This window comes from Haliotis cracherodii, unplaced genomic scaffold, assembly GCF_022045235.1.
Source record: "Haliotis cracherodii isolate W230 unplaced genomic scaffold, xgHalCrac1.p SCAF_8, whole genome shotgun sequence".
NCBI classification, from domain to species: domain Eukaryota; kingdom Metazoa; phylum Mollusca; class Gastropoda; order Lepetellida; family Haliotidae; genus Haliotis; species Haliotis cracherodii.
This window is the reverse complement of record NW_027266341.1, coordinates 24065782-24093646: the sequence shown is the minus strand read 5'-3', so window position 1 is coordinate 24093646 and position 27865 is coordinate 24065782. Positions and strand designations below refer to the sequence as shown.

The following is a 27865-nucleotide window of genomic DNA, read 5'->3' as shown; positions in this document are numbered from 1 at the left end:
ATTTGTCTTGGATCTACATGGCGCTAACATTACACATACATCAATTGTTATTGAAATTCAGCCTTCGTCAGATAACTATAGTTCAACGTGGAGCTATAGGAACACCGGTCCTATTCTGCACCGTTTGGTTTGTAAGTTTGAATCTCGTCAGGCCATCTTGGGTCAAAAACATTATGTGGGGACTTCAAAAGATGACGAGGCGATGGCTGACCCGAGCGCTGCGCCCAAGGCCGTAAGTCTTTACTTTTGTTTTAATTGGATCCTTCGTGGAAACAATGTTTTCTTTCATACACCATCACTATATTTGGGCACTCCTTGTGCTCTTCCTTTGTGTCCGCCATTGTGACTGACAATGCAAACATGACCAACATGACGCATCCTAAGGAAAATGGCGTGTCATATGATGCTTCGAGAACTGACAGGGGCCACGGGTGGCCCAGTCGTCTTATTGCAGAATTGCGTCTCTTTGGCAAGCCAGAGCTCTATGATCAAGGTTTGAATCCCGGTTAGTCCTGATAATGTTTCTAGGTTTGTCAGCACCATACCTGTGTTCGTTGGTTTCATTGGTGGTAAACGTCTCAGACCTTCATCACTTTGGGCTGTCCTCCCACGTTAAGCTGACACGACGTGATATAACTGGAAAACTGTTAAAAACGGCAATTATTAAACCCATCTTACCCATTCACTCACTATTTTTCGAAACCATGTCGTGCACTCCTCGATTTGCAACATACACAATTTGAATGCTGATATGACTAACTCGCAACGATTTTCTAGAGACATGAAGATCAAAAATTGCATTTGAAACTTACGCGACAATTCCGGAAGTGATGCTTGTCACTATGCAAATGCCGGTTTGTTCATATTCAAGTTTGCAATATGCGAGCTTAATGTTATTTCGTTTTTGTCTGACTTCAATCTTTGTGTTCTTAAAAAAAACAGATTAAATAAAAATATTGTGTTAACATATTATTGACAGGTCGCGTCACCTGTTTCAACAAGCCTGATTTCATTAATGCCTCGACTTGCCATTTACAACTTATCCTTTACAAATAATTGGTAAGAGGCATCTGTGATCAATTATATATTTCATTTGGCACTGTTGCATTTTATTTAAACGGTGATCTGATGTTTTTAATCATGTTATGTTTGTCTTATTTATGGAGTATATTCAAGATGGCTGCCAGTGCCATTGTTCATAAAACTATTATAATATAGGTTGATCGTTATTTAATTGAAATACTGCTGGGCAGTTTATTATCATAAATATAAAAATGTGAACTGTTATTAACTATTGCATAAAATTCGGTGGTCTAAATGTACGTAACAACAAAAAGAGGTGTATATGCAGTATATTCATATAACAGTTCGTATGCATTTTTTCCAACTCTTCATAAAAAAACATTAACAGAACACGGGAATCCTGATAGCGATAACGAAATTACTTAGATTACTAAAAAATTACTAAAAAAATTATCAAACATGTCTTTCTCGAAAAACATGGAACTGGTTGTTACCCTTGTTACCCGGTTCGCCCCGATTATGTTTCTAGGTTTGTCAGCACCATACCCGTGCTCGTGCGTTTCACCAAAGTGGTAAACGTCTGAGACCTGCATCACTTCGGGCTTTAACCCCATATTGAGCTGCCATACCATGATATAACTGGAACACTGTAAAAAAGCGGCGTTAAACCCAACTCACTCACTCACTCACTCACTCACTCACTCACTCACTCACTCACTCAAGGGCATAGATCGTTGATCATGCCATTAACCACTGACTTGTCTGGTACTGAAGCAAATGTAAATGTGTATGATACTAGTTACTCAGGTCAACGAATCAGTGTAGTTTTCATTCTCAGCTCCCTAGGTAGTATACATGGGATATGACTGACTGCAGTGTCAAACAAAGCCATGTTGCTAGAAACTAGCTGTCAGACGTTAGATAGGCTAAAGTCTGGCCAAACCACAGCACATGACATCTCCTTTTGGTCGGTATTGTGTGATTGAGATTGACATTGATGTGTCACATGACTCACGTCGATGTCGGCAACAGTTGGCGTCTATGCTTCTTGAGGTGGTATCACAATGTAGAAACATTCAAACGTGCAGCGAAATCCAATACAAATACAATTTGCACTATTTAATAGGAATTCGAAAGAAACAGACCCCCACATTTTAGGAGAGAGACAAATAACCAGAGGAGGCTTATTAAGAATGTGTAATAAATGTGTTCTTCTTTATTCAATGCCAAGTCCAATACCACATGTATCATTTGTGCACATATAGTTTTATCATCATCCTGTCTCCATCGATAATACCGGCATCCTAGCTGACAATGTCATGATCAATGCCCATCGTGGGCTGCACCGTATACAGAACCAGCTGCATGACCAGCTGTATGAATATATGTATAACTGTCTGAAAAACACTGAAGCTATTTGACTTTATGTACAAATAGCTGAATAATAGCTGTATGACCAAATGTATATAGAGTTTAATACACGAGTGTCTGTCAGATACCATTTACCTTACAACGAGTTTTTTTTCAAAACGTATAGATATCCAACGCGGGAAAGCGAGTTAAATATGCTTTGAAACAACGAGATGTAAATCAAATGGTATTTGACAGGCACGAGTGCAATAATCTGTTTCTTACACACCGTTTTAGCATCGAATTGATGCATTTTGTCTCTTCTCGTAGTGGCGCATTTATACACAACAGTCATGAGTGACGTCATCCGACGTAGTGCTTACTTCTCATACATTATGTGACCCTTCACAAAAAGGTTTCCACCATATCTGTGTAGGTCTTCAGCAACCTATGCTTGTCGTTAGGGGCGACTATGCTTGACGTAAGAGGCGACTAACGGGATCGGGTGGTCAGGATCGCTGACTTGGTTGATGCATGTCATCGGCTGGTCCAGACTCGATTATCTACAGACCGCCGCCATAGAGCTGGTTGGTGAATGTCAATTGCGTGGATCGATGCTCATGATATCAATCATTTGATTGTCTGGTCCAGGCTCGATTATTTACAAGCCGCCGTCATAGAGCTGGTTGGTGAATGTCAATTGCGTGGATCGATGCTCATGATATCAATCATTTGATTGTCTGGTACAGGCTCGATTATTTACAGACCGCCGTCATAGTGCTGAATTATTGCTGACTCACGCAAAATCGCGGCATTAAACAAACAAACAACAAACAAACAACAAACAAACAAAACTCTAACCATGGAGCCTGGCTACAATATATTTCGTTTATATCGATTCACAATCTTTGGAAATTATCCACTGCTTAGTGGATTTTTTAAATAAAGATACACGCTTATGTATTTTGTTGAAACTCGAACTGATTTGTAATTAAACAGAGAAAACTTTCGAACTAATTTGTTATTAAACAGACAAAACTTTCGAACTGATTTGTAATTAAACAGAGAAAACTTTCGAACTGATTTGTAAATAGATAGAGAAAACTTTCGAACTGATTTGTAAATAGATAGAAGAAAATCTATTCTGTTCATCAGTATACATGAGAGTAAAAAAACTATGTTTTTGTCCTGGGAATATTATTTGAAATTATCTAAAATGTGCGGAAGCGAACATTTTGTAGTGGGTTGACATTATTGCATTCTTGTGTAAGGCGGTGACTACAGACATGGTGCTCAAAGCACACGGGACGTGGCAAGGAAACACATTCGGCATCACTCGCCCCTTTCCGTAATCTGCAAGATGACTCGTCCCCCTATCGATGAATGTTATGTGTGAAAATACGACAAACCAATCCGAATGTGCGTATGACTTCAAGTACTTCAAGTCAACGAATCTCTATGGAATAATTTACGATTTTACTTTTGTCTTGCATTTAAAAATATACTCTAGATACAGTTAAATGTGTTCAAGTATACTGTATAAATACCATAAGTCACGATGTGTTTTAAATCGCACCTGGACGATATATTTACATGGGGGAAATATACCGTGAATCATTACGCAACGAGATGACAATTCTTTCAACTTTGCCCGTTTGCGCTCAGATGGAACCCAGTCGCAAAAATGACCACGAGACGGGCACGAGTCGCTTTTCGGCTTGTCCCGGAATAACGCGAGTTGGTCACGAATGACGGAAACAGTGATACACACTGGTTTATATACATATGTATTTTCTCCATACTATTTTAACATGAAAAGGTTTTGGTGCAGAAAGAAACACTGGGAATATTTTTGTTACAGTTAAATTACATGATTTGGAATACATATCCAACGTTCACTTTCGACGGAGTAAAGTATACCAATTAAGAGGTAATTAATTAAGGCAGAATATGCGTTGTAAATCCTACATCATATATTTGCAGACGTTTCCAAATGGTCGATCAGTTGCCCCTAGAAGTGACATACAGAATGTTTGATATCGACGAGCGGGATATGGGAACTGCATATATAGGATCATTGTCATTAGGGACCAACGATTTGATAGGCTGGCTTTTGTTTTTGAAAAATAATTTACCCCAGAGGATTCTGTTTTATTTTTGTTTTACCTTACGCCTTACAACAAACTATATTATTATCTGGTCAATTCCGAGACAAAATATGTTCCCACACCATATCAAAAATGACTGATACCTTAATTGTCTACGATTCGGGTAAGAATTGGTCTTCAACCCATACTGTGGTTAACTGGCTTAACGGGATCAGGGGATGAAGCTCGATGACGTGGTTGATACATGTCATAGGTCGACCCTCATGATGTCATCACAACTGTCTGGTTCAGACTCGATTATTAACAGACCACTGCAAAGGGAATTAACAATCGAACAATTGTCTGCTTCGAAATGTATACTTCAGCAGATATACAATGACGAGTTATTTAGTTACAGGAAAATTAGTTTATATGTCCTTGAAATACGTTATATGGATAATTACCTTAGCTTAACAGGTATAACCTCGCACCTGGACTATACACTAAATAAAATGTGTGAACAGCACAAGTAATAATTACAATGCAAGCTGGTACACGGATAGCTCTGCACGTATTGACAACTGGGGGTTTCGGGTCTGATTGACAATATTGTGCAGTGCTGACCGCCCCGTGTAGTGGGACGAAATATTTTCTGGGACAGTTATTAACGGTGTTGTACGAGTAATATACAAAATGCAATAACACGATGCCAATGCAAGGAGCGCGGTACTAGACGATGAAACAAACATGTATGCTTATATCTGGTTTGATATTGTAAGTTTCACATAGTATGCATCTTCCCGCGGCAAGAGAGCTAACTGACTTTAAAAGTCCAGTTTCCACCCTTGCCGAACTAGGCTGGAATTACTGGACTCGATCGTTGCGCCACCAGTGGCTATTACCAGTTATGTCCCTTCTAAGCCTCTCCTATGGACTAATCAGATTCCACCTCTCGTATCATTTGCGTTTGCTTCACACAAAATGGCGGCACCGAGCCAGGACGATCTGATCGATAATCAAGATCTGTATTGGGATAAAACGGGTCTTATATCGCGAAATGCATCAAATCACGGGGGCGCCTTGATTAAAAACATTAAAAGATTCGGAAAATATCTGCTGAGAACGAGTTGGCGGTGCACATGCTTTGCAAATCTTTCAATCGACCGAAATCTGCACGACAGTTTACGAACCGGATTTCGATTTCGGTGCGTGATTTTGATTGGACTATGCATAGACTCGTTAGTCCAGCCAAAATGTAACTCCATAATACCAGTCTAGTTCGGCAAGGGTGGGACTGGACTTTTATAGTCAGTTGACTCACTTGCCTCGGGAAGATGCATAGTATGCTGAACTGCCGATAAGACGAACCCGTCAGCATACCCACTTTTAACACTATGTATCTTATGAATATTGATGCGCATGATGAACTAATGGATATAGCGAACATCGACAAAACGAACTAGCTCATATAACGAACGCGGCTATGTCGAACTTATGACATAACAAACTAAATCATATAACTAACAAACATGATATAGCGATCTTATTTTATATACTTTTGCAACCTGTGTTTCTTTAAATTCCATATGACGAAGCAAAAAGACAGTATGATGTATCAAGTATCATACTCAATTTCGTCAGTTAAGTCATGAACATCTGCACCGGGAAACAAGCATATCTATTTTCACATATACATCAACGTCATGTTTATCAATTAGACATGAAAAGTAATGATTGTTGTCAGACATAAAAAAATCACACTGCAAAGTCATATGGCATTGTCATAGCAATGACAATGGTTACATTCTTTCGACACTTTTGCTCTTTGTCTGTTTTTAATGTAAAAAGCTGCAGGGGTATCTTAAATGGGAAATAGAGATACATCATATCACACTTGGACCCGTTTGCGTGGATCGATACTCATCATGTAATCCTTGGATTGTCTGGTCCAGACTCGATTATTTACAGACCGCTGTCATAGAGCTGGAATATTGCTGCGTGCGGCGTAAAACAACTCACAAACAAAACATCATATAAAGAACATGCGTTTGTAAGCGCGTAAGAATTTTATGATATCGTGGGAGATATGGTCTCTGTGCTAGTCTCGCTCCAAATGTATTGTTCATTTGATTACAATAGCTGGCCCAGCAGATTTACTTGAGAATGAACCGCAATCAATATATTCTTTGACACAGTTTCTTAAATGATAGTTTTACAGTATATAGAAGGTTGCTGCCCGCGCTTACCGGCCGGTTAATATTAACAATAGTATTGTGAGTACGGAATAGATCCTTTGTAATTGAGTTACAATCGTTATTACAGAGCCTTCATAATAATTGTAATCTACATGGCATTGTATCTGGATCTAGATCCAGATCTAGGTAGTACTAGCATCTGTACTTAAATAAGAAAGGGTTATCCCAAATATAACATTTATTACAGTTTACGACTTCCTAAAATAGCATTATGTGTTCATGTATCTATATAACCATAGCCATATTGTCAAAGAAGGACTAAATGACAGATGTACACAGATGTATTACAGAGCCTCCATAATAATTGTAATCAACATGTATCTATATAGCCATAGCAATATTATCAAAGAAGGACTAAGTGAAAGATGTATGTGAAATATATCACTGACAGTAAGGAGGTGATATGATGTAGTATACCCATCCAGGTAGCTGATATAGACAACTCTTGTTTGATGCATGGCATTGGTAGTATGGTGGTGTAACTGGTAATGAATGATTGACAACCCACAGTGAAGTAATACATTCTTTGAATAGTAGCAGGTGCGCGTCACTTGATTACTATCGCCGAGATGAAAAGGAATATTTTCAACTTTGCATTGTAAATAATACTGTTGGACATTATTTGTGGAGGCATTAACCGAGCAAAAACATTTCATCAGCTTATATAGCTTATATGTGTGGATAATTGACGGGATACAGGCAGCGAGTGGAGGAGGGATGCGCCGTTTCCATGTATACAGGTTAGAGATGTGTAGATAAGTGAGATTTGCCGCGAAGATACACGAGAGGTGTGTGGATGAAAGTGGATGGGAACGAGAATGTGGATGTGGTGCGAATCGTGGTGTGAGAATATTTTACACAAAGTGTGAATAGGTAAGAGATGTTAAAGGCGCAGGTAAAATATGACCAAACGGCCGCGTCATACCCCGTTGAAAGATGGTACTTGTTGTTACCCTGACCTTCGGCATTGATGGGATAAGACGAGTACTGGTGGGCTCGGAGTCAGTATACTGAGTGGGGTATTCATGTTAAACTGCGGCATGGTATCTCTGTGGGCTAGTTCTAAAAAACAGCATTAGTCAACACACACACACACACACACGCACGCACGCACGCACGCACGCACGCACGCACGCACGCACGCACGCACGCGCGCGCGCGCATATATGTAAAATAATCTTGGACGCAACGTTAAACCCCATTTAATCTCACCCCCTCACCTCATGACAATTAAGGGGACGTGGAGCGAGATCTTCTGAATTCATCTAACTTTGTATTATATATTTGGACTTGTTCGTTTCAGAGGAATGTGGAGGAGGAAACTGGGGATTGGATTCATAGCCTCGCTTTCATTCTTCATCGTGCTGGCGGTTTTTGATGACGTGTTCAGAAACGCCGTGGGTGTTGGCAGAATCTCATACAATGTCCCTGTCTACCTCGAAGAGAAGGACATCGCCGCTGTCAACTGTCAGTACCTCTTCAATGGAAATAAAACCGAAATACAGAGAGCCAAATACAAAATGGCTCACGATTACGACTACCGGGCTAACATGGACGACGCTTACATCAGAACAGGAACGAATGACTGTTCTAAGTTTAAACAGGATCGTTTATACATAATGGATGTGTCAAAGGAAGAGGAGGATTTCCCCATTGCTTTCAGTATTGTTCTTTATAAAGACGCTCAGCAAGCTGAGAGGTTATTACGAGCTGTGTATAGGCCAAACAACCATTACTGTATACACGTGGACGCTAAGGCGCCGAGGTCGGTGCACGCCGCCATGAGGAAACTCACGGAGTGTTTCGACAACGTCAATATGGCGTCCAAGACGTTGGACGTTGTGTGGGGAAAGTTTTCGGTTCTTGAGGTAGAGCTTGTGTGTATTAATGACCTGCTACGCTACAAGAAATGGAAATATTTTATCAACTTAACTGGTCAGGAGTACCCCTTAAAGACGAATCTGCAGTTGGTGAGGATACTGAAGGCGTATAACGGCGCCAACGATATTGATGGGACCGTCTCAAGGTAACGTCCTAGTGAATGTGTGTACAGTTTTTGAGTAAGATAAATGCGCTTTATAGCACTGTTAAGCCATATCAGAGCAAGACCTCCGTGGTCTAGTGGTAGAGCGTTAGTCGGAGGTCGGAAGGTCGGGGTTCGATCCCCGGCCGCTTAATACGTAAAGACGTTAAAAGATGGTATTTTTTGTTACTCTGCCTGGCGCTCGACATTTAGGGGCCAAAACAAGGACTGGTCGGCTCGGAGTCAGTATACTGTATCTGCGTGGGGTATTTATGCCAAACTGCGGCATGGTATCTATAAATTCGGCATTAGTCCTGACTAGTACAAGCACACACACACACACACACACACACACACACACACACACACACACACACACACACACACACACACACACACACACACACACACACACACACACACACACACACACACACACACACACACACACACACACACACACACACACACACACACTCTACTAGTTTGTTACTGTTAAACGCCCGATACTGACATTGTATATAACGTTCCGTACCCGCATACTAGACTCTACTAAACTGCCGAGCAAACGAAAGTACACACCCGTGTTTAATGGTGGCTAAAAGTGAAACAAACAAGAAACGGTTATTCCATGGTGATGTATTTGATACAGGTATCATATGTGTCTTGGGCCTTCAGGTTGCAGTGTTTCGGCAACTGATTTGATAACGTTTGATTTTTTGGGGGCACATTCAACTTTGATGTGCATACTTCTCTTGCCCGGCAGTGCATTTTACATGGTCGGATTTTTATATTGGTCCCAATAACATCAAGATAACAGATGCCATTGCATGTTGTATACTCCCCAGGGAGCTGAGAATGATTGTTGAGTGCACACTGATCAATTGACGGGGTAATACATGTCTAAGCGCTTAGAGCATGCTTATACAGCACCATGTATAAGGACTATTATTATTATTATTATTATTATTATTATTATTATTATTATTGATGATGATGATGATGGTGATGATGATTATCATTATTAAGATAACGTCAGAGAGGTCGTTCGTTTGGACAGAAACATTCCTGTAATACATGGTGTTAGTTTCATTTCCCCTTTGTAAGAGACGTGACGAATGCCAATACATTTAAGCAATGTTGCTTTGTGAAACGAGATCACTACTGCACAAAGCACTGCTGTTACCATAACTCCACTATACTAACACAACTAACAGGTGTAACCACACAACGCTTTGAGAAACGGGACCCAGCTAACATTTGTAATGCTCCTATTTGTATAGCACTGCAGCCTGTAATTGTTAAATGGGTTTGTGTATGAGGGCAGCATTACATAAACGTAATGAAATGGAGTTTTATGATCATTACATCTGTAGTTGTTATACAGTTGAGACATACGTTTCTCTCCTACCGAAATAGCGAGAGACTGCTTCGCCGACCCCCTATAAACACTTTTGACTACTGTACTCGTACAGTCTAATCTGTCTCCCAGATCCCTGGGACCCGTGAAGATCTGGGGTAGAATAGGTCTTCAGCAGCCCATGCTTGGCGTACAATGCAACTATGTTTGTCGTAAGAGGCGACTAACGGGATCGGGTGGTCAGGCTCGCTGACTTGGTTGAAGCATGTCATCGATCCCAATTGCGTGGATCGATGCTCATGATATCAATCACTGGATTGTCTGGTCCAGACTCGATTATTTACAGACCGCCGTCATATAGCTGGAATATTGCTGAGTGGGCGTAAAACAACGAACCAAACCAAACCCAGATCCTTTAGAATACATTTTCAAATGAATTCCACTCAAATCTAGAATGTTTTGCCTAGTCAAGATTTCCCCAGCGGTAGGAAATACGTATTGTTCTGGACTCCATTGATTTTACGTTTTAATACCTAGATACATATTTCTTTATAAGATAATTATATATCTGGGACTATATGTTAATGTAGGTACGGTTGTTCCATCACGGTGGGGAAGTGTTTGTAGCGCTTCTGACTACGCGCGTATCCCAATGAGATTCTCAGAGTAGCAGAATCAGAATCAATTTCTTTATTTCCGTACTGATGGAGGCCACAGGCCTATAGTACATTTATGAGTTGTACATTCTCAGTAGTAGAGTCTATAACATAATACTTTTTTCTGTGTATCATTGCATGATAAATGTACATAGATACATTTTGTAAAAGTAAGTACTTAGAGTTGTTTAACAGAGGTGTGAATTTAAAATTTTTTACGAAAGCGGAGAGGTTTTAAAGACGCTGAAAACAAAAACAATACTTCTTCACGATATACTATTTTATGAAACGGGATATTGGGTTTTGTTTTCTCGGACGGGGAGATATTATTCAAGCCGGTGAATGAGTAACTGGGGGACCATTTCCCAATGAACGGAACATTAATTCAGCACCGCGATATATAAGAAAATATACAGATATGTCTAATCACTGGCTTTCAACGTTTAATTATAATCTTATCTATATTGGCAACCTCTTAGAAAAAAACCGTTTTCTATCCCCTCGAGGATAGGACCTTGTCAAGGTCACTAGGATAGCAGCAACCCTTGCAATACTCTAACAACGTGGAATGCTTAAGGTTTCCTAAATTTAGATAACTACCGAACTAGTCCACACGTTCCGATATGTGTCGAAACATGACTTAGATAGCGCATACTTGGATGTCAGTTATCATCCGTCATTAATTGCGGTATGCTCATCTCGCTTCGGGCGTTGGTGCATTAATCACGCATTGGTGCTTGCTGCTCGGAACACTTCGCACGACAGTGATGAGGATGAAGGGAAACATAAGGACAGGTTGTAATTAGTCGGTTTGCTTCTTTTCCCCATCCGCCCCCAGTGCCAGAGTTAGTCATGTGGTGAGCTGAAGTTAAATAGGAAGGCTGCGGTTGTAACAGCCAAGACAGATCACCTATTTGATAATAATACCCACTAGCCATGACAGATTAACTGAAACAACACGTTTCCATATCCAATAGAAATCTCTGCATAAGACAGAGTCGATTGAACAATTCTGACTATGTCATGAGCATGTGTTTATGAATCACTATCAAAAAGTAATGTTACCAGGTGTTCGCGAAAAGGTGAGCGAATCCTGTCCCATCGGTGGCACCCGTTACAAATACATGCAAAGGCAAGTCAATTGTTCAACTGAATAAACACAGGACGGTATGGTACAAGTCAACATAGGGAATTGCATCGGACATATTTTTTGTCACGGATGCGGAATTTGGAAATGCCCTCCACATGTCTACCATAACACGTTTTGAAAGCCTTGAATGCTGTAACTTTGATCAACAACTTCTGAGCAAGAGTCGTATTCATGTGAAAAACCTAGCGTTCTTTAACTTCGTTTCAGTAGTAAACATGAAAATTCCAATCATTGTGTGTGTTTTTTTCATAGAGCGGGAATGCCGTCTAACGCCGCAATATTCGAGCTATTTCAAGGCCGCCTGTAAATAATAGAACTTGTTGATGTTCAGGACTTTCCCACGACATGCTGCATTTGAGTTTTCCAAAAAAAATCCTGATATCCCCGTGAGGTACAATGTTAGTTCAATGTCCATCTTGACCACTGTTTTCTGTAGGGGGCACGGGTGGCCCAGTTGTCTAAGGCGCCGCGATGCGCTATGCAGAGTTACGTCCCTTGGGCACGCCAGAAACCTATGATTGTGGGTTCGAATCCCGATTCGCCCCGATTATGTTTCTAGGTTTGTCAGCACCATACCCGTGCTCGTTGGTTTCACCGAAGTGGTAAACGTCTAAGACCTGCATCACTTCGGGCTTTCCTCCCACATTAAGCTGACACGCCGTGATATAACTGGAATACTGTTAAAAGCGGCGTTAAACCCAACTCACTCACCCACTCACCCACTCACCGTTTTCTGTTTAAACTCTTGTATTCTGTCTCAGGAGACCCTAGATAACTTATGAAAAGAAACGTTGCCTCAGCCTGTAACTTTATTTCTGGGACTATATGTTTAAACCACTAGTAAAGACCGGTGATGTGTCCTCGCAAATTTCTGGTGACGAGGTGAAGGTCAAACGGTTTATGATGTTATTTAAGTTTTTTTATTTGTAATTAACTAATGGTGTGACTAAAAGTGTGACTAAAGGTCTCAGTTCAATAAACTGACCTTTGTCCAACGTAAAGGCTGTCAGATGTAACATTAAAACAAAATTTTGAATTCAATCAATACTTTTCAATACACTTTTCCTGATTTTCCTCACCGTCTGTCACGTGTCTCAAGGTAAAGGTCAAGGGCAGTGTCATGAACCTTCACGATCAGTGTGCTGTAAGTCTGAATTAATTAATTCTGAGATATTAAAAACTATTTTCATATCATATTGTCCTCATTTGTTCATTAAGTATGCTATCCCAATTAATCATATGAAGCTATTTATAAAATCAGCGTATGTTTGTGGCGTGAGGAATTTCACTGGCATAACAGTTGTGAGATGAACTCATCAATTCTCCTCAGAAATGGCTTTATATTCATTTTTCGAAACCGAATGAATAATTGTAATAACACATTAAGGAGATATGTTGACGGCATCTTTATATTGGAACCATAATGCACATCGAAAAAAGTCAGATAACCAAATAGAGGAAAATATTACAAAATACTACAAAATACTTTTTTTTATTTCATAGGCGTTTCCACACAAAAAACGGTTCAACCCTTTTCACGAACACAGCTGGTGCCATCACTAATATTGAGTGAACCATTCACATAATTTTCACCGCTAATTTGACTTTCACGCCTAATGAAACTGTTTGGGCGGAAAATCGAGACGTTGGCGTTTACATTTACTTAATATAATCGAAAAAACCCCGTTTCATATGCATTATGCCAAAAGCCGAGGCGATTGTACACTTCCGACCATATGAGAAGCATGCGTTTATGAATCACAAATCAAATAGAGCCAGCCATATTACCAGGTGTCCGCGAAACAATGAACGTATGGTGCCCCACCCACAACCTGCTTGATACATATACATATTGATATATTGACATAGGAAGAATGTATAAGGCGTTTATATGTTTAGCGTGATATGATACAAGTGGCCCAGTCGTCTAAGGCGCCGCAATTTGCTCAGCAGAGTTGCGCCCCTTGGCACGCAAGAAACCTGATTGTGGGTTCGAATACCGGTTCTCCCTTCACTTCGGGCTTTCCTCCCACATTTAGCTGAATCGCCGTGATATAACTGGAATACTGTTAAAAGCGGTTGAAATCGCGTCACGAACATAAGATACTCACGAAATTAAGATACCCGACGTAATGGTATTTGATATTACAGACCCAGGAGACACGCCCACCCATCTGTATCTCACACTTTTAGCGATATTGCCTGCTCTAGATGACAAGAAGTTGCATTTTTCCAATGTGTAGAACACAAGGCCGTTCTCGTTGGTTTCGACAAAAGTTTTGTTTGTTTGTTAGTTGTTTAACGCCGCACTCGGCAATATTACAGCTATATGACGGCGGTCTGTAAATAATCGAGTCTGGACCAGACAATCCAGTGAGTGATATCATGAGTATCGATCCATGCAATTGGGATCGATGACATGTTCGACAAAAGGGTAAATGTATTGATGATTTCAGACTTTCCATCCCAATTACGCGGACAGGCAGCAATATAACTGAAATACTGTTTAAAGCAACACCAAACCCACATCCCTCTCAAAATGAAAAACGTGAACGCCAGAGAATAACCAGTCTCGATTATCCGTCAAAACAGATTCCATTGGGAGCAAAAGGCAAAATAGATGCGAAAATTATGTAAATGAATCACTGAAAATCAGTAATGACACCAGGTGTTCACAAAAAAAGGTAAGCATGACCTGCTCTACAAGTAGCACCACCACTCGCCCAATTTGGGTAAAAAAATGTGTGTTTGTTGTCTGACTCCGCACAGCAGTAATCCTGCCATGCAACGACGGTATGTTAAACGAGTCAGACAATCAAGTGATGGACCAAAAATCCAGCCACCTTCCTAGTAACTATTTCGAAACAAATTGTCGAGGAGCTTGCATGACATGACAGGTGTTCGTTGTCAGCCTCCAGCTCTGTTCTCTGCAAGCCGGCGAATTCCTCCCGTTAGGGTTGAAGAGGTTTTCATTGATTATTGACTATAGGTTGAGCGAGAACGGTGTCATCTGGATTCGGTTGTGACATGCGCCTTTATGCGGCCATCAACCCGCTATCAACATTAGATAATAGGTTATACTATGGAAACGAATCTATTGATTATCGGAAACTGTGACAGAAGCAATCAAATGTCGCGAAGCAGAAAGTTGTATTCAACTCGACTTATTGGAATTCAGTAACAGGCTGCGTTGGAGGTCTGTATTTTATGACGCTTCTTTCGCCAAACATGAATGATTTTACATCCGAAAGAATGCTCCGTCGCGGATAAAAATATTCTTTTTCTGCTTTAGGGAGTGCCTGTTGGATTCTGATTTCAGTTCTGGGTCTGGGTCAGGCAATCCGATGGTTGATAACATGAGCTAAAGGTCAACGATGTCGATTCACTGTGGCCATCTAATCCTCTTTTCAAGGCACATGAAGCTATTCTGAGTCGGGTTCTGATAAAACCAATACAACCCACGAGATGCTAATACCGTATGAATTATAAGAGGGAATGTGGTTTTGCGCCTAATCTTAACAATATTCCAGCAATATTGCAATGGGAGACACCAGAAATGGGCTTCACACAATCTGCCCATGTGGGGAATCGAACCTTGGTCTTCAGCGTGACGAGCGAACGCTTTAACCACTAGGCTACCCAAGCGCCCCTCAACGATAAGACAAAACACAGGTGCCCATGTAAAAACAGTCAAGTGAAATTCTATGTCGAAAGCGCATGTATGAATCGAAGTATTTAACGAGATCAGCAATGCAGCTGATTGGCATACATAATGTGTCCGGTAGACCAATGGAATTCAATTGATTGAGCGCCTGTGCTCATCCTTCGAGTACCAAGCGTATTATATCTTCATTTAAACTCTTTCCCCGTGAAGATCTGGGTTAGAATTAGTCTTCAGCAACCCATGCTTGTCGTAAGAGGCGACTAACGAGATCGGGTGCTCAAGCTCGCTGACATGGCTATTGCATGTCATCGTATCCCAAATGCGTGGATGGATGCTCATGATATCAATCACTGGATTGTCTGTTCCAGACTCGATTATTTACAGACCGCCGTCATATAGCTGGAATATTGCGTAGATCAATGCTCATGATGTCAAGATGGTACTTATTGTTACCCTGCCTGGAGCTCGGCATTACGGGGCTAAAGCAAGGACTGGCCTGGTCGAAGTCAGTATACTGTGTCTGAGTGGGATATTCATGTTAAACTGCAGCATGGTATTTCAGCGGGCTAGCGCTATAGAATCGGCATTAGTTCGGACTAGTTCAAGCTGCCACACACCCACCCACACGCACGCACGCACGCACGCACGAGTACACACACACACACACATACACACACACAGAGAGACAGAGAGAGAGTGTGTGTGTTTTTGCTCGGAACCAAGTCTAGTATGATATGTGCGTAATGGTTCGTTGGATAGGGACCAACCCTGAATTATGAATTTTGCCCATGGATCAGAAATCCCCGTGTGAATAACAAAGAGCTGCTTTGTCTTCCCTTTCAGATACATTGAGAACCTCAGAAGGTGGTGGCTGGCCGGCAGTCCACCCCACGGAATCCGACCGGTGCTGGGGTCGGTCCACATCATCGCCAACAGGGACTTCGTGGATTATGCCATAAACAATCAGGTTGCCAAGGATTTGCTCAACTGGGTTAGAAAGACCATAATTCCGGATGAAACCTTCTTCTCCACACTCAACCACAACCCTCAGCTCCAGATACCGGGGACCTACAAAGGTTAGTTAAATGAAGCCGTTGTGTCTTGAATCATCGATACCTGCACGACGGAAGAAAGACTGTTGGCTAAAGTGTCATATCTCCGCATAGTGTTAAGGGGTGGTGGAGCAGTAAAACAGATAAACCGAAGGATCAGGCTCCGGTTCGATGCCTGTCATTGACAATGATGCCCCCGCCTTGAAACGGCTAATCTGCCTCGAGTTCAGGATAGAACCAATACATCCAGCGATATGCTAATACCGTATCAATGATAATAATGATTGAGTGTGGTTTTACGCCGATTTTAGCAATATACCAGCAACATCACGGCGAGGGACACCAGAAATGGGCTTCACACATTGTACCCATCTGGGTAATCGAATCCGTGTCTTCGGCGTGACGAGCGAACGCTTTAACCACTAGGCTAGCCCAACGCCCCTAAAACGGTTTGAATATAAGCCGCGTAAAACATATTACATTCTTTCATTCATTAATAAATGGCTTAGTTCTAATTTTCTGTCTTTATATCTCCCGGATATAGCTTGGGTATAGGCTGGCCCATTAAACAACAGTCATCCACTCTTTTTCATTAAAACAAACTTGAAATGATTTTACGCATTAACAGCTGTGAAGTCTCTGTCACTGTTTTCTGTAGGGGGCACGGGTGGCCCAGTCGTCTAAGGCGCCGCGATTCGCTGTGCATAGTTGCGTTCCTTGGGTACGCCAGAAACCTATGATTGTGGGTTCGAATCCCGGTTCGCCCCGATTATGTGTCTAGGTTTTTACGCACCATACCCGTGCTCGTGGGTTTCACTGAAGTGGTAAACGTCTGAGACCTGCATCACTTCGGTCTTTCCTCCCGCATTAAGCTGACACGCCGTGATATAACTGGAATACTGTTAAAAGCGGTGTCACTCACTCACTACTACATTTTGACCACGATGACATCACTAATATACAAGTACTCAGTCACTGATGTCACAGTTGCGCCTGTAATCCTAGCTAACGAACTGATCTCATCCCTTCAGGTGTCCCAGAAACTCACTACAAGATCAAGCCCTTTTTGGCCCGCTACAAGATCTGGGACAATGGAGTCCACTTCCTCATGGACGACTGTCAAGGCAAATACGTCCACGACATTTGCATCTTCGGCGTCGGCGATTTGTCCCGCTTCCAAAAACGCCAAGAATTATTCGCCAACAAATTCCACATTGACTTTGAGCCCATCGTCTATGAGTGCATGGAAGAGAGATACTTCACCGCCGTCAAAGAAGAACAACGAGGGGTCGTAGACTTTGACGTCACATTCTATAGATCTGTGGGGTTCGTCCTCGACCAAGTGAAACCCCGGTTGGATGCATTGTGATATTAACCAAATTATAGACTTAAATTTATTAATTTATTTGTTGATCTCATCGGAAAGGTTCCTTGCATGGCCCTTTGTGCTTTACTTAATACTGATCATGCGACATATCTGTATATCTGTGCGTGAACGTTTTGCTGCAATGTGTATCTTCATTTGTGAATGTGTTTCAAGCCTTAGGGTAAACACTTGTTGGTTAGAGCTCTCTAGTGGTGAAACCATATGTGTGTATCTTCATTCTGCATTAACAGTATGTTCATTGATAAATTTACTTCAAGGGTAATTTGTATTGGTGGAAGATCTCTAGCAGTGAAACCATATGATATACGTAATGCGTTAACACTTTTTATTGTTAAATGTGTTTCAAGAGTAATATGTATTGGTGCAAGATCTCTAGCAGTGAAACCATATGATATACGTAATGCGTTAACACTATTTATTGTTCAATGTGTTTCAAGAGCAATATGTATTGGTGCAAGATCTCTAGCAGTGAAACCATATGATATACGTAATGCGTTAACACTATTTATTGTTAAATGTGTTTCAAGAGCAATATGTATTGGTGCAAGATCTCTAGCAGTGAAACCATATGATATACGTAATGCGTTAACACCATTTATTGTTAAATGTGTTTCAAGAGCAATATGTATTGGTGCAAGATCTCTAGCAGTGAAACCATATGATATACGTAATGCGTTAACACTATTTATTGTTCAATGTGTTTCAAGAGCAATATGTATTGGTGCAAGATCTCTAGCAGTGAAACGATTTGATGTACGTAATACATTAACACTATCCATCCAGAGCAATATGTATAATTGGTTTAAGATGTCCTAAAACGATATGAATGTATGCTGAGCGTTGACACTATATTCATTGTTAAATGTGTTTCAGGACATTATGTATTAGTTCAAGATGTCCTGCATTGAAAATGTGCAAACGACGCTCATGAACGCATCACATGTGACGTCATATATCTATGACTCGAGGTGCACAATTTGTCTCGTGAAGTTTGGAAATCACGTGCATCATATTGTAATAAAAATAACGACACTGTGTGATAACACTAGACTTGTATGTATATAATTAAATAGGATATATTTGACAATATTTCCATAGAAAAATATGCACGTGGCCTTAGGATTCTCATGACTTGTATAGTATGTTCACGTTCAATGTCTTCCCATACGATTGTGTTTGGCATCTCTCGCTTGCAAGTTTCATTGCATCCCGATGTCAAACCCAGACGCCATTTTATGCCACCTTATTGGGTGAGCCTGCGCTGCACAATCACAGGTCGTCTTCACATGCTGTGGTATACAGTTTGCCTTTTCGCAAGATATTTAAATGCCTCAACTGATTTTGTGTTGTATTGCTCTTCAGGAAACATACGCCATTGTACATAAGGTGTTATACATTATATTTACTCATACCTAAATACTCTTGATATGACGTGTAACAAGGGTTCCTCAAAATCGGTTAGTTGTATACAAATTCATCCTTGACATTGACAATAATTTTAGAAATACTGACGGGGTTAACATTAACGTGTTGACTCTTTTGTGAAGGAAACCGATATTAGAATACAATAGAAATCATTACTCCTACAAGGTCTCGTGCCAAGTTAACGACTGCACACCAAACGTGGAGTACATCGATTTGGCAACACGTTTACCGACATTCAAATTCGGATCGAGAAAAACTCACGTGGCAATGATCGCAAATATCCATTTTTAGTACACACTATATGTAATAAATCTTTGAAAGGCATTTAGAAGTGATACACATAAGGAAGAGAATTTATGGATGTCAACTTCTTTTATTATGAGGAATACAACGTTTCGCTTACCATTATCGAGTATATGCTTACCATTTAATCACCTGATGACGGAGTAAGCATATACTCAGAAACGTCATAAAATGTATGTAATATGTAATAAATATTATATGTAATAATATACTATTAGAATCATAGGGTGTCATTCATGAGAAATGGCATCACGTACTGTTATTCTACTCGTACAAATTTCTGTTGTCGGCAATTCTCCTATTCCTGTTAAAATAGCAATCTAAAAAATATCTTTAGTTTCATGGAAAAAATATACAGAGCAAGGTGAAACGGGATATATATGTTTGAAAGAGTACAGCGGCTCAGATAGGATTTTGTTTTGTAAAACATATGATAGATGGTAAACTTTACACAAACACTGTTAATCCACTTTAGGGTGTGTGTTTAATTTGGAGTCCTTAAATGTAGACTCCAGTAAATCATATTTGCGTGAAAATACCTAAAAATAATTACGTTTTATTCAGATGAAATAGATATATCCCTTTGTCAAAATATCGGATTATTATTTCAAAACCATAGCGTTCACTAAATAGGATGGGATTTCCACAAAGTTGTTTTGAATTATTCGCATTTGTGAAATGTGTGGTGGGGGTACCCCCGACACAAGTAAGATATTAAGCAATATTACGCTTTAACTTTCAAATATAATTGATGTTTGTTTGCAGCTGATCATTATATCGACAACAATGCACGGTGGTGCATCAATGCATATTACAAAGCCTTGTTATGCTAGAATACTACCATATTGCACGTTAAATGTCATCTCCCATATACTGGTGTTGCTTGAAATGACACCATTGGATAACGTCACAATTGTTGATGACGTCACAAAATAAATGATATCTTCATGTGAATCTTTTCCCTGATCTACCACACCCGAACTGTACCCCACCTCTGGATCTGGTGTTACGCTGGAATGATGGAGGTATCCCCCCAAGCGAGGTACGTTTAGGGTGAGTTCTTGATTAGTGTATGTGTGTTCAACCAATTCCTGTGTCAATCTAATTCCACTTCGTGTCTTTTATACTTTGTCCAAAGATATGTGAACATGTTTTCAGGTATTCACAGATACTATTTTAACGTGTGTGTGTGTGTGTGTGTGCGTGTGTGTGCGTGCGTGCGTGCGTGCGTGTGTGTGTGTGTGCGTGTGTGTGTGTGTTACATAACATTAAGACTTTAAAGTTACTTTCACTATGTCTATCTGGGAATACTTTTGTTCCTTGAAAAGTTATTTTAAACATTGATCTACACTTTTTTTTATAAAATACTCAAAAAATGGCATTTACTCATATTATTTGTGTTTTCCTAAAGTAATTCCTTTAGAATTTAGTCAACTGTATATATTGAAAATATTATTATCGATTACTTGCTTTTTTAATACTTTTTTCAATGGTATATTGATACAAACATTCTTGCCTAGGACGTTCAACATAGCGGTGTTATTTCATTTTGATATTTACGTTTCATTATGTAAAGATCCCAATTAGCTTCTTCTAATGGGGTTATATTTTACTTTAATTTATGATTTTAAGCAAAACAACCTTGTTAAAAAATGAATATGTGATTAGAATTATGAAATATTAGTAATCGTTGGTTTTGTATATATTGCTTAATGTGAAAACGTTTTGGGATATCCACGTTTACTGATTACGACGTTTAGATATTTCACTTTGTTGTTTCACATGTCTTCACATTTTTTACTTCTATATAAATAAATGTTCATTCATCAGTTGTTTGTGTACATCGATGTCTCTCTTCTGCTGATGTTGTGATTGGCCTCGTTCGTGTTTGGCTCAGTTGTTGCCTCCAGAGAATGCAGTACTCTATCCCGTTACTTTCGAACAACGTATTCGGTAAATTCAATCTGTGATTTTGTACAACTGGATCAACACTTTGGACCTCAAAGATACGTGGGAATCGAACCTGCTTGGACAGGTAAACACCGTTGTCGAATCAACCAATTCAGCGAAGCTGTCCAGTTGAACTCTCTACACTACACTCTCGAACACCTCGTGAAGATCCGGGTGAAGATCTGGCTGCCAATTCAGGAAGCTGTTTAGTGCTAAAACACTCGTAATTCCGATACCCCAACTCAGGACTGAGGATTGTCGAAACCCAAAGTTTCGAGTCTCTTCTGTGAGCCAGGTCTCGTCTGCCTCCCTGACCGGAGAGACAAAACATTACACCTTATATTACAAAAAGGAGTCCAACTCAAATTTAGAATGATTTTGAATCAATTAAGCATTGTTCTGTGGTCCTTTTTGAAATTATTTTTAATTTTTTTATTTTGTAGATATAAATTTATATTTTCAAAAAAGATAACTTTATTTCTGGGACTAAATGTCAGTCCACGCCAGGTCAAGCTAAACGAAGAAACAGTATGTCAAAATATATGCACACAAAAAAGATTTTGTAGTATATACAATTGTGTCGTGCAGCAAAAAATACATTTAGGATTTACGTGCAGAAATGATATTTTAAAGATATATATCATTAAAGCTGTGTTAGGAAGCGGAGACGGAGACGGAGATCTTGATTAATACGTCCCGCACGGTTATATATCAAAGTCCTTACTTCATCAGTTCTAGTCGCTTTAATGTGGTAAACTCATGTTGTTACGCTAGTCTTTTAACAGCTCACGTAAGTCAACTGATTCAAATAGTTAGATAACTTCCTCGAAAATAATGCATTCAAAGTGCAACAGTTGCAGTGAGAGCGTCGGTCAGGTACGTAGCTCACGCGTTTGATTTCTGTCTTCAAGATATCGAGTGATATTTGAACAAAAATATTTGTAATCTTCGAAATATAGTTTTGTATTCTTATCTTGGGTTTTGATACCTACCCATGCAGGATAGTTTTTCTTTTGTTGCAATGGTTAATTAATAATTAAATGTAATAATCGACTTGTTCGCTTATTAGTCAATGTACTCTAGGTTGTGTATCTTTGCTCATACTTTCAAGCACTGGTTTGTCTTTCTCCGACTTTCAGACATGTCGCCGTGATTCAGGTATGATAATTGTGGCTGAGGCGTAACAAGACATTCATTCATTGTCTATTCGAATCCGATATTGCCATCGGTGGCACCCGTCACAAACACATGCAAAGACAAGTCAATTGTTCACCTGAAACAACACGGTAAGTTCTTGCATGTGTCTGTGACGGGTGCCCCCGGTGGGGCGGGATACGCTCACCTTTTCGCGAACACGTGGTATTATCGCTATTGGGTGGTGATTCATGAGCGCATTATACAGTCGGAATCGTACAATCGACTCTGCTTTTGGCACAGATTTCTTATGAATATGGAAAGTGTTTTGTCGCTTTTATTTACACGCCAATTAGCATTATCCCTGCAATATGACCCCACGGGGCCTTCATTAAAAGATACCTCTTGTTTAGGCAACTGAGAAGTGTACTTTCATGTTGAATTTAAGGAGGGATGGGTAGTCCAATGGTGAAAAGGTTCACACGACACGACGAGGACCCGGGTTCGATCCCACACAAGCGTTATAGGGCCCTGGAAAAGTGGCAGATTTCCGGGGGCAGATTTCCTGGATATGGTGACGAAAGAAACCATGCCTCGTGACCCTTGTCGTTTTATTGCTGAGTCGCTGCTAAAAGCGGCGTAAATCCACGCACTCCTTGCCGGCTCTCTGACTCACTGTCTACTGTCGGTGTTCTGTCATTATTTATTGTTTTGGGTCTTCTATTGAAGGCATCCTGGGGTATACTAAGTTTATATACCCACAGACAAGAGAAACGCGAAGACCATACATGTTGGTTAACATATGAAGAATTACTCATATTCAAGAGATATTAGATTGGTTCGATTCATAAACGAACATACTCGTATGTTATGTGAACCGACATTCATGAACGCATCACATGTGACGTCATAGATCCATGACTCGAGATGCACCATTTGTCTCGTGCAGGATGCGTGTGTACATTTGGAAATTATGTGCAGCATAGCGTACTAAGGCTAAAGCACGCTGTGGTAACACTTCGCTGATTGTTTGTTTTGTCATTAAGTGGTATACATAGGAAACATCTCTTCTTAACGTAATACTTCTCTATATGTCTCTATAGTTTCGGCGGTGAGTACATATTTTAGCAGTTGGCGTGAATCACTGGACATGAATATAAATCTTTAGTAAATCCCAATCCACTATTCATAGAAGTTAATCCACTATTCATAGAAGTTAATCCACTATTCATAGAAGTTAATCCACTAAGAAGTTTACTGAAGCTATAAATAATTAACTATCTGTAAAAGATATCGAATAAAGAAACACATTAGAGTCAAAATCATAAGTAGAAATAACAGCGACCCGCGAAGATCCAGGGAAGAATAGGTCTTCAGCAACCCATGCTTGCCGTATTAAGCGACTATGCTTGTCGTAAGAGGCAGGCTCGCCGACTTGGTTGATGCATGTCATTGTATCCCGGATCGATGCTCGTGATGTCAATTGCTGGATTGTCTGGTTCAGACTCGATTGTTTACAGACCGCCGTCAAATAGCTGGAATATTGCTGAGTGCGGCGTTAAACAACAAACAAACCAACTAAACTAGAACCTCTTCCCATAATCATAAAAAATCACTGCTAAAAGCAGAGTCAATTGTACGCAAAGGTGAGCGTATCCTGCCCCACCAGGTTGGTACAGTCACAAACACATGCAACGGTAAGTCAATTGTCCACCTGAATATATAGAACTTGCATCAGAGACAGGGGCTTGTGACGTAAAAAGCAGCTACAGGACGTATGATCACACCCAGTATCAGTACTATATAAAAAGGAAAGGGGTGCAATGACACCAAGTTCGTTCGAGGACGAATTCAACAATGTTCACTGTAAATACTCCTATAATACTATACACTCATTTCAAGCCAATACATTCGGCTACACAATGAAACATAGATCAAGCTTGAGAAGCTCTAAATATTGTGATTTTTCGTTTCCGAGCCAAATTCCCTACTCGAATTTGTACCGCTAACTTACCGATTATTTTGTTTATTGGATCGTCTACACAAAGATCACGCGCCCAAACATTAATCGATGGCACCTGTCAGCCCGCCCATCGTCATTCTTTCCACGACACATAAACTTAATGGTATAATGAGTTGACGTACATTTATTCGTCTCAATAAGCCCTTTTCCGTGCCCCGTCCGCCCTAGACGACCTTGGCTTTGACATACCCAACACTGAATAAAAGCCAGCGATCTGATTGGCTATAAATAAAAAATGTTTTCTTCCTCTTCGTCGTCTGCTAAATGAATTGCGCGACTTCTTTCAGTGCGGGTTATGGTTTGAATGTTGTAACCTTGACCGATCACCTTTTGAACAAGAGTGGTATGACGCTCTTTGAAATCTTCGTAGAAAATATAAAGAGAATAACCAGTCTTGATTATCCCATTCGTCAACACTCGCCCCTTTCCCGGAATAACACGAGTTGGTCACGAATGTTGATTATCCTTGCGAAACGTAAAGGTCAAAACAGCTGTGAAAATCAAATGAATGGACCAATGAAAATCTGTGGTGACACCAGGTGTTCGCGAAAAGGGTAATCATGTCTTGTCGTACCGGTCGAATCCGCCATTCACACAATGGAAATAAGTAACCATTTATTGCCTGACGCCTGACGCCATGTGACGACGGCCTGTAAATAAACCCATCAATTGAGATTGATGGACAAGAAAATTCAGTTACACGATAGGGCATTTACTGATTTTATGGTAATAAAAACGATGTACAATTTTGAATTACGTCTGCATTCGTGACCAACTCGTGTTATTCCGGGACAAGCCGAATAGCGACTCGTGCCCCTCTCGTGGCCATTTTAGTGACCGGGTTCCGTCTTAGCGCAAACGGGCATACCTAAAACAATTGTCAACTCGTTGCCTAATGGTTAACATATATTCCCCCATATATTATATATATTTCAGATGCAATTTAAAGCACATCGGGACATACGGATTTATACAGTATGATTGAACACATGTAACTGTGTCATGGGTATATTTTTAGATGCAAGACATATGTAAAATCAAAAATGATTTCTGAGGGATTCTTTGACGAAGAACTTGAAATCATACGCGCATTCTGATTGGTTTGTCGTATTTTCGCACATAACATTCATCGATAGGGGGACGAGTCTTCTTGCAGGTTACGGAAAGGGGCGAGTGTTGACGAATGTTACGTCTGCTGTGTAGTTCTCGATTGTACTTCAAAAGATGGCTATGGGTAGGTTGAAGTCATACATCTTGTCATACAGTTTTGTTGATATGCTTTATCACTCTTTATTATGCATAAAAGGGAATTGGTTAAAGTTATCCTCTTTTGCCAAATCCCCTTGTTTTGATTTTGACAATCCGCGCAGAAACTTGAATTCATGTGCATAAAAAACAGATCAGCAAGGAGGGGAGCACAATAGGTTCCCATGGGAGGCCAGTTTCCTGCCTAAAAGTCTTATCCTCAAATCTAAAGTTATCTGTGAGAAAGTCCAGCATTTCACATATTTGGTTCTAAGTAAACTTCGGATAACATTTGCTATTATTTTTGACAAATTTGACGATAGAGATGTATCTATATGTATGGGTATCACGTTTAATAACAAATTCCTCATAGATTAAGGAATGAAGTATTTCCATAAGTTTGTCATGTGGTGTAAAAAGTTGAAAATTAAAATGTTTTTACATAATTGAACCTCGTTCGTTTCTGAGATTGCAAAAGTTAAAGCAAATCCTTTGCGTTTTTGAGAATCCAAATATATTAATTCAACTTGTCCCAAATACTTTCTAAAATAAATGGGGGCACGGGTGGCCAAGTCGTCTAAGGCGCCGCGATTCGCTGTCCCTTGGGCACGCCAGAAACCTATGATTGTGGGTTCGAATCCCAGTTCGCCCCAATTATGTTTCTAGGTTTGTCAGCACCATACCCGTGCTTGTGGGTTTCACCGAAGTGGTAAACGTCTGAGACCTGCATCACTTCGGGCTTTCCTCCCACATTAAGCTGACACGCCGCGATATAACTGGAATACTGTTAAAAGCGGCGTTAAACCCAACTCACTCACTCTAAAATAAATAATAAACCTTCTTCGGCTGTGTTAAGGATTATGGTTAATCTTTGAAACAGGGAATAGGTGGACCCAGCAATATACCTCTCTTAGTACCAATTTTATATTTAAAAAAAGAAGAATTGTCGTGTCTTCAGGTTTTAAGATTTAAGCCAAAAGTTAATAGTACTGACACGTGTTTTTCTCCAGTTTGCATATTTTTGCCTATTTTCTCAGACAAATACAAATATTCTATTACCGCTGTTTGTAAAGATTCTCAGTGCGCATGCACCTTTTTTAAACGTTTAATAAAGCTTCCAGTTCATTTGCAACGATTGACACTGTTGTTACACAGATCGCATCAAGGGCAAGTTGTATAAATATCTAATCCTTTCAAACGCCTCTAGGCAAACGTTTTCTCTCCGAAAGGGGATGTAGCAAACATTCTCCTGTTGTGTTTTTTGTTAATATATCAGTAACTTTAAAACCCAATCCATGTTCCGAGCTTCTTTGCCAAGATTGAGAAGAAACACGCAACTTAACATATTTACACATGGAAGATAAATATCTATGTTGGAATTATCATTTCAAATCTCACCTCAGTCGCTTTATAACCTGCTGCTCAAGCGCGGCTAATCCCATAAGTCATTTAATACTAAACGCCCATAAAGGATTAAACAAACACCCGCTGTTAATCTCCTGAAATGTCTTACAACATGCTTTCTAATACATGACGAAGTACGTGTCACAAGCGGTTTAGCGCGTGTAGACCCCCTTGTATGATGTAAACATTGCATGTAGCTCGTCAAATATAAAATAACATAAATAAACAACATTGAATATTCTGCTAATAAGATAACTGGGTACTTGATTAGCATAGTGTTCTGTTAATAATAATTGTGCCCGAACACCTGAACGACACAGCTTGATTATCAATGAAGTAAGACAAGTTCTATGGATGAACAACTTCTTTATTAC

At 40.1% G+C, this 27865-nt stretch overlaps 1 protein-coding gene across 1 annotated transcript; it reads left to right on the top strand.

Annotated features, from left to right (window-relative positions):
- Positions 1-154: 154 nt before the first annotated feature.
- Positions 155-18386, top strand: LOC139450138 (beta-1,3-galactosyl-O-glycosyl-glycoprotein beta-1,6-N-acetylglucosaminyltransferase-like). The gene is made up of 4 exons (XM_071231802.1): positions 155-232; positions 8019-8741; positions 16412-16644; positions 17652-18386. Exons 1-4 carry the CDS (start codon positions 174-176, stop codon positions 17987-17989), a joined length of 1353 nt encoding a protein of 450 aa, XP_071087903.1. The 5' UTR covers positions 155-173; the 3' UTR covers positions 17990-18386.
- The last annotated feature ends 9479 nt before the right edge of the window (positions 18387-27865 follow it).

Excerpts from the sequence above, each read along its gene's own strand:
- LOC139450138 (XM_071231802.1), top strand. The coding sequence starts at position 174 with ATGTGGGGACTTCAAAAGATGACGAGGCGATGGCTGACCCGAGCGCTG. Across the intron at positions 8,742-16,411 it reads ATTGATGGGACCGTCTCAAG|ATACATTGAGAACCTCAGAA; the intron begins GTAACGTCCTAG and ends CTTCCCTTTCAG. Across the intron at positions 16,645-17,651 it reads GATACCGGGGACCTACAAAG|GTGTCCCAGAAACTCACTAC; the intron begins GTTAGTTAAATG and ends TCATCCCTTCAG.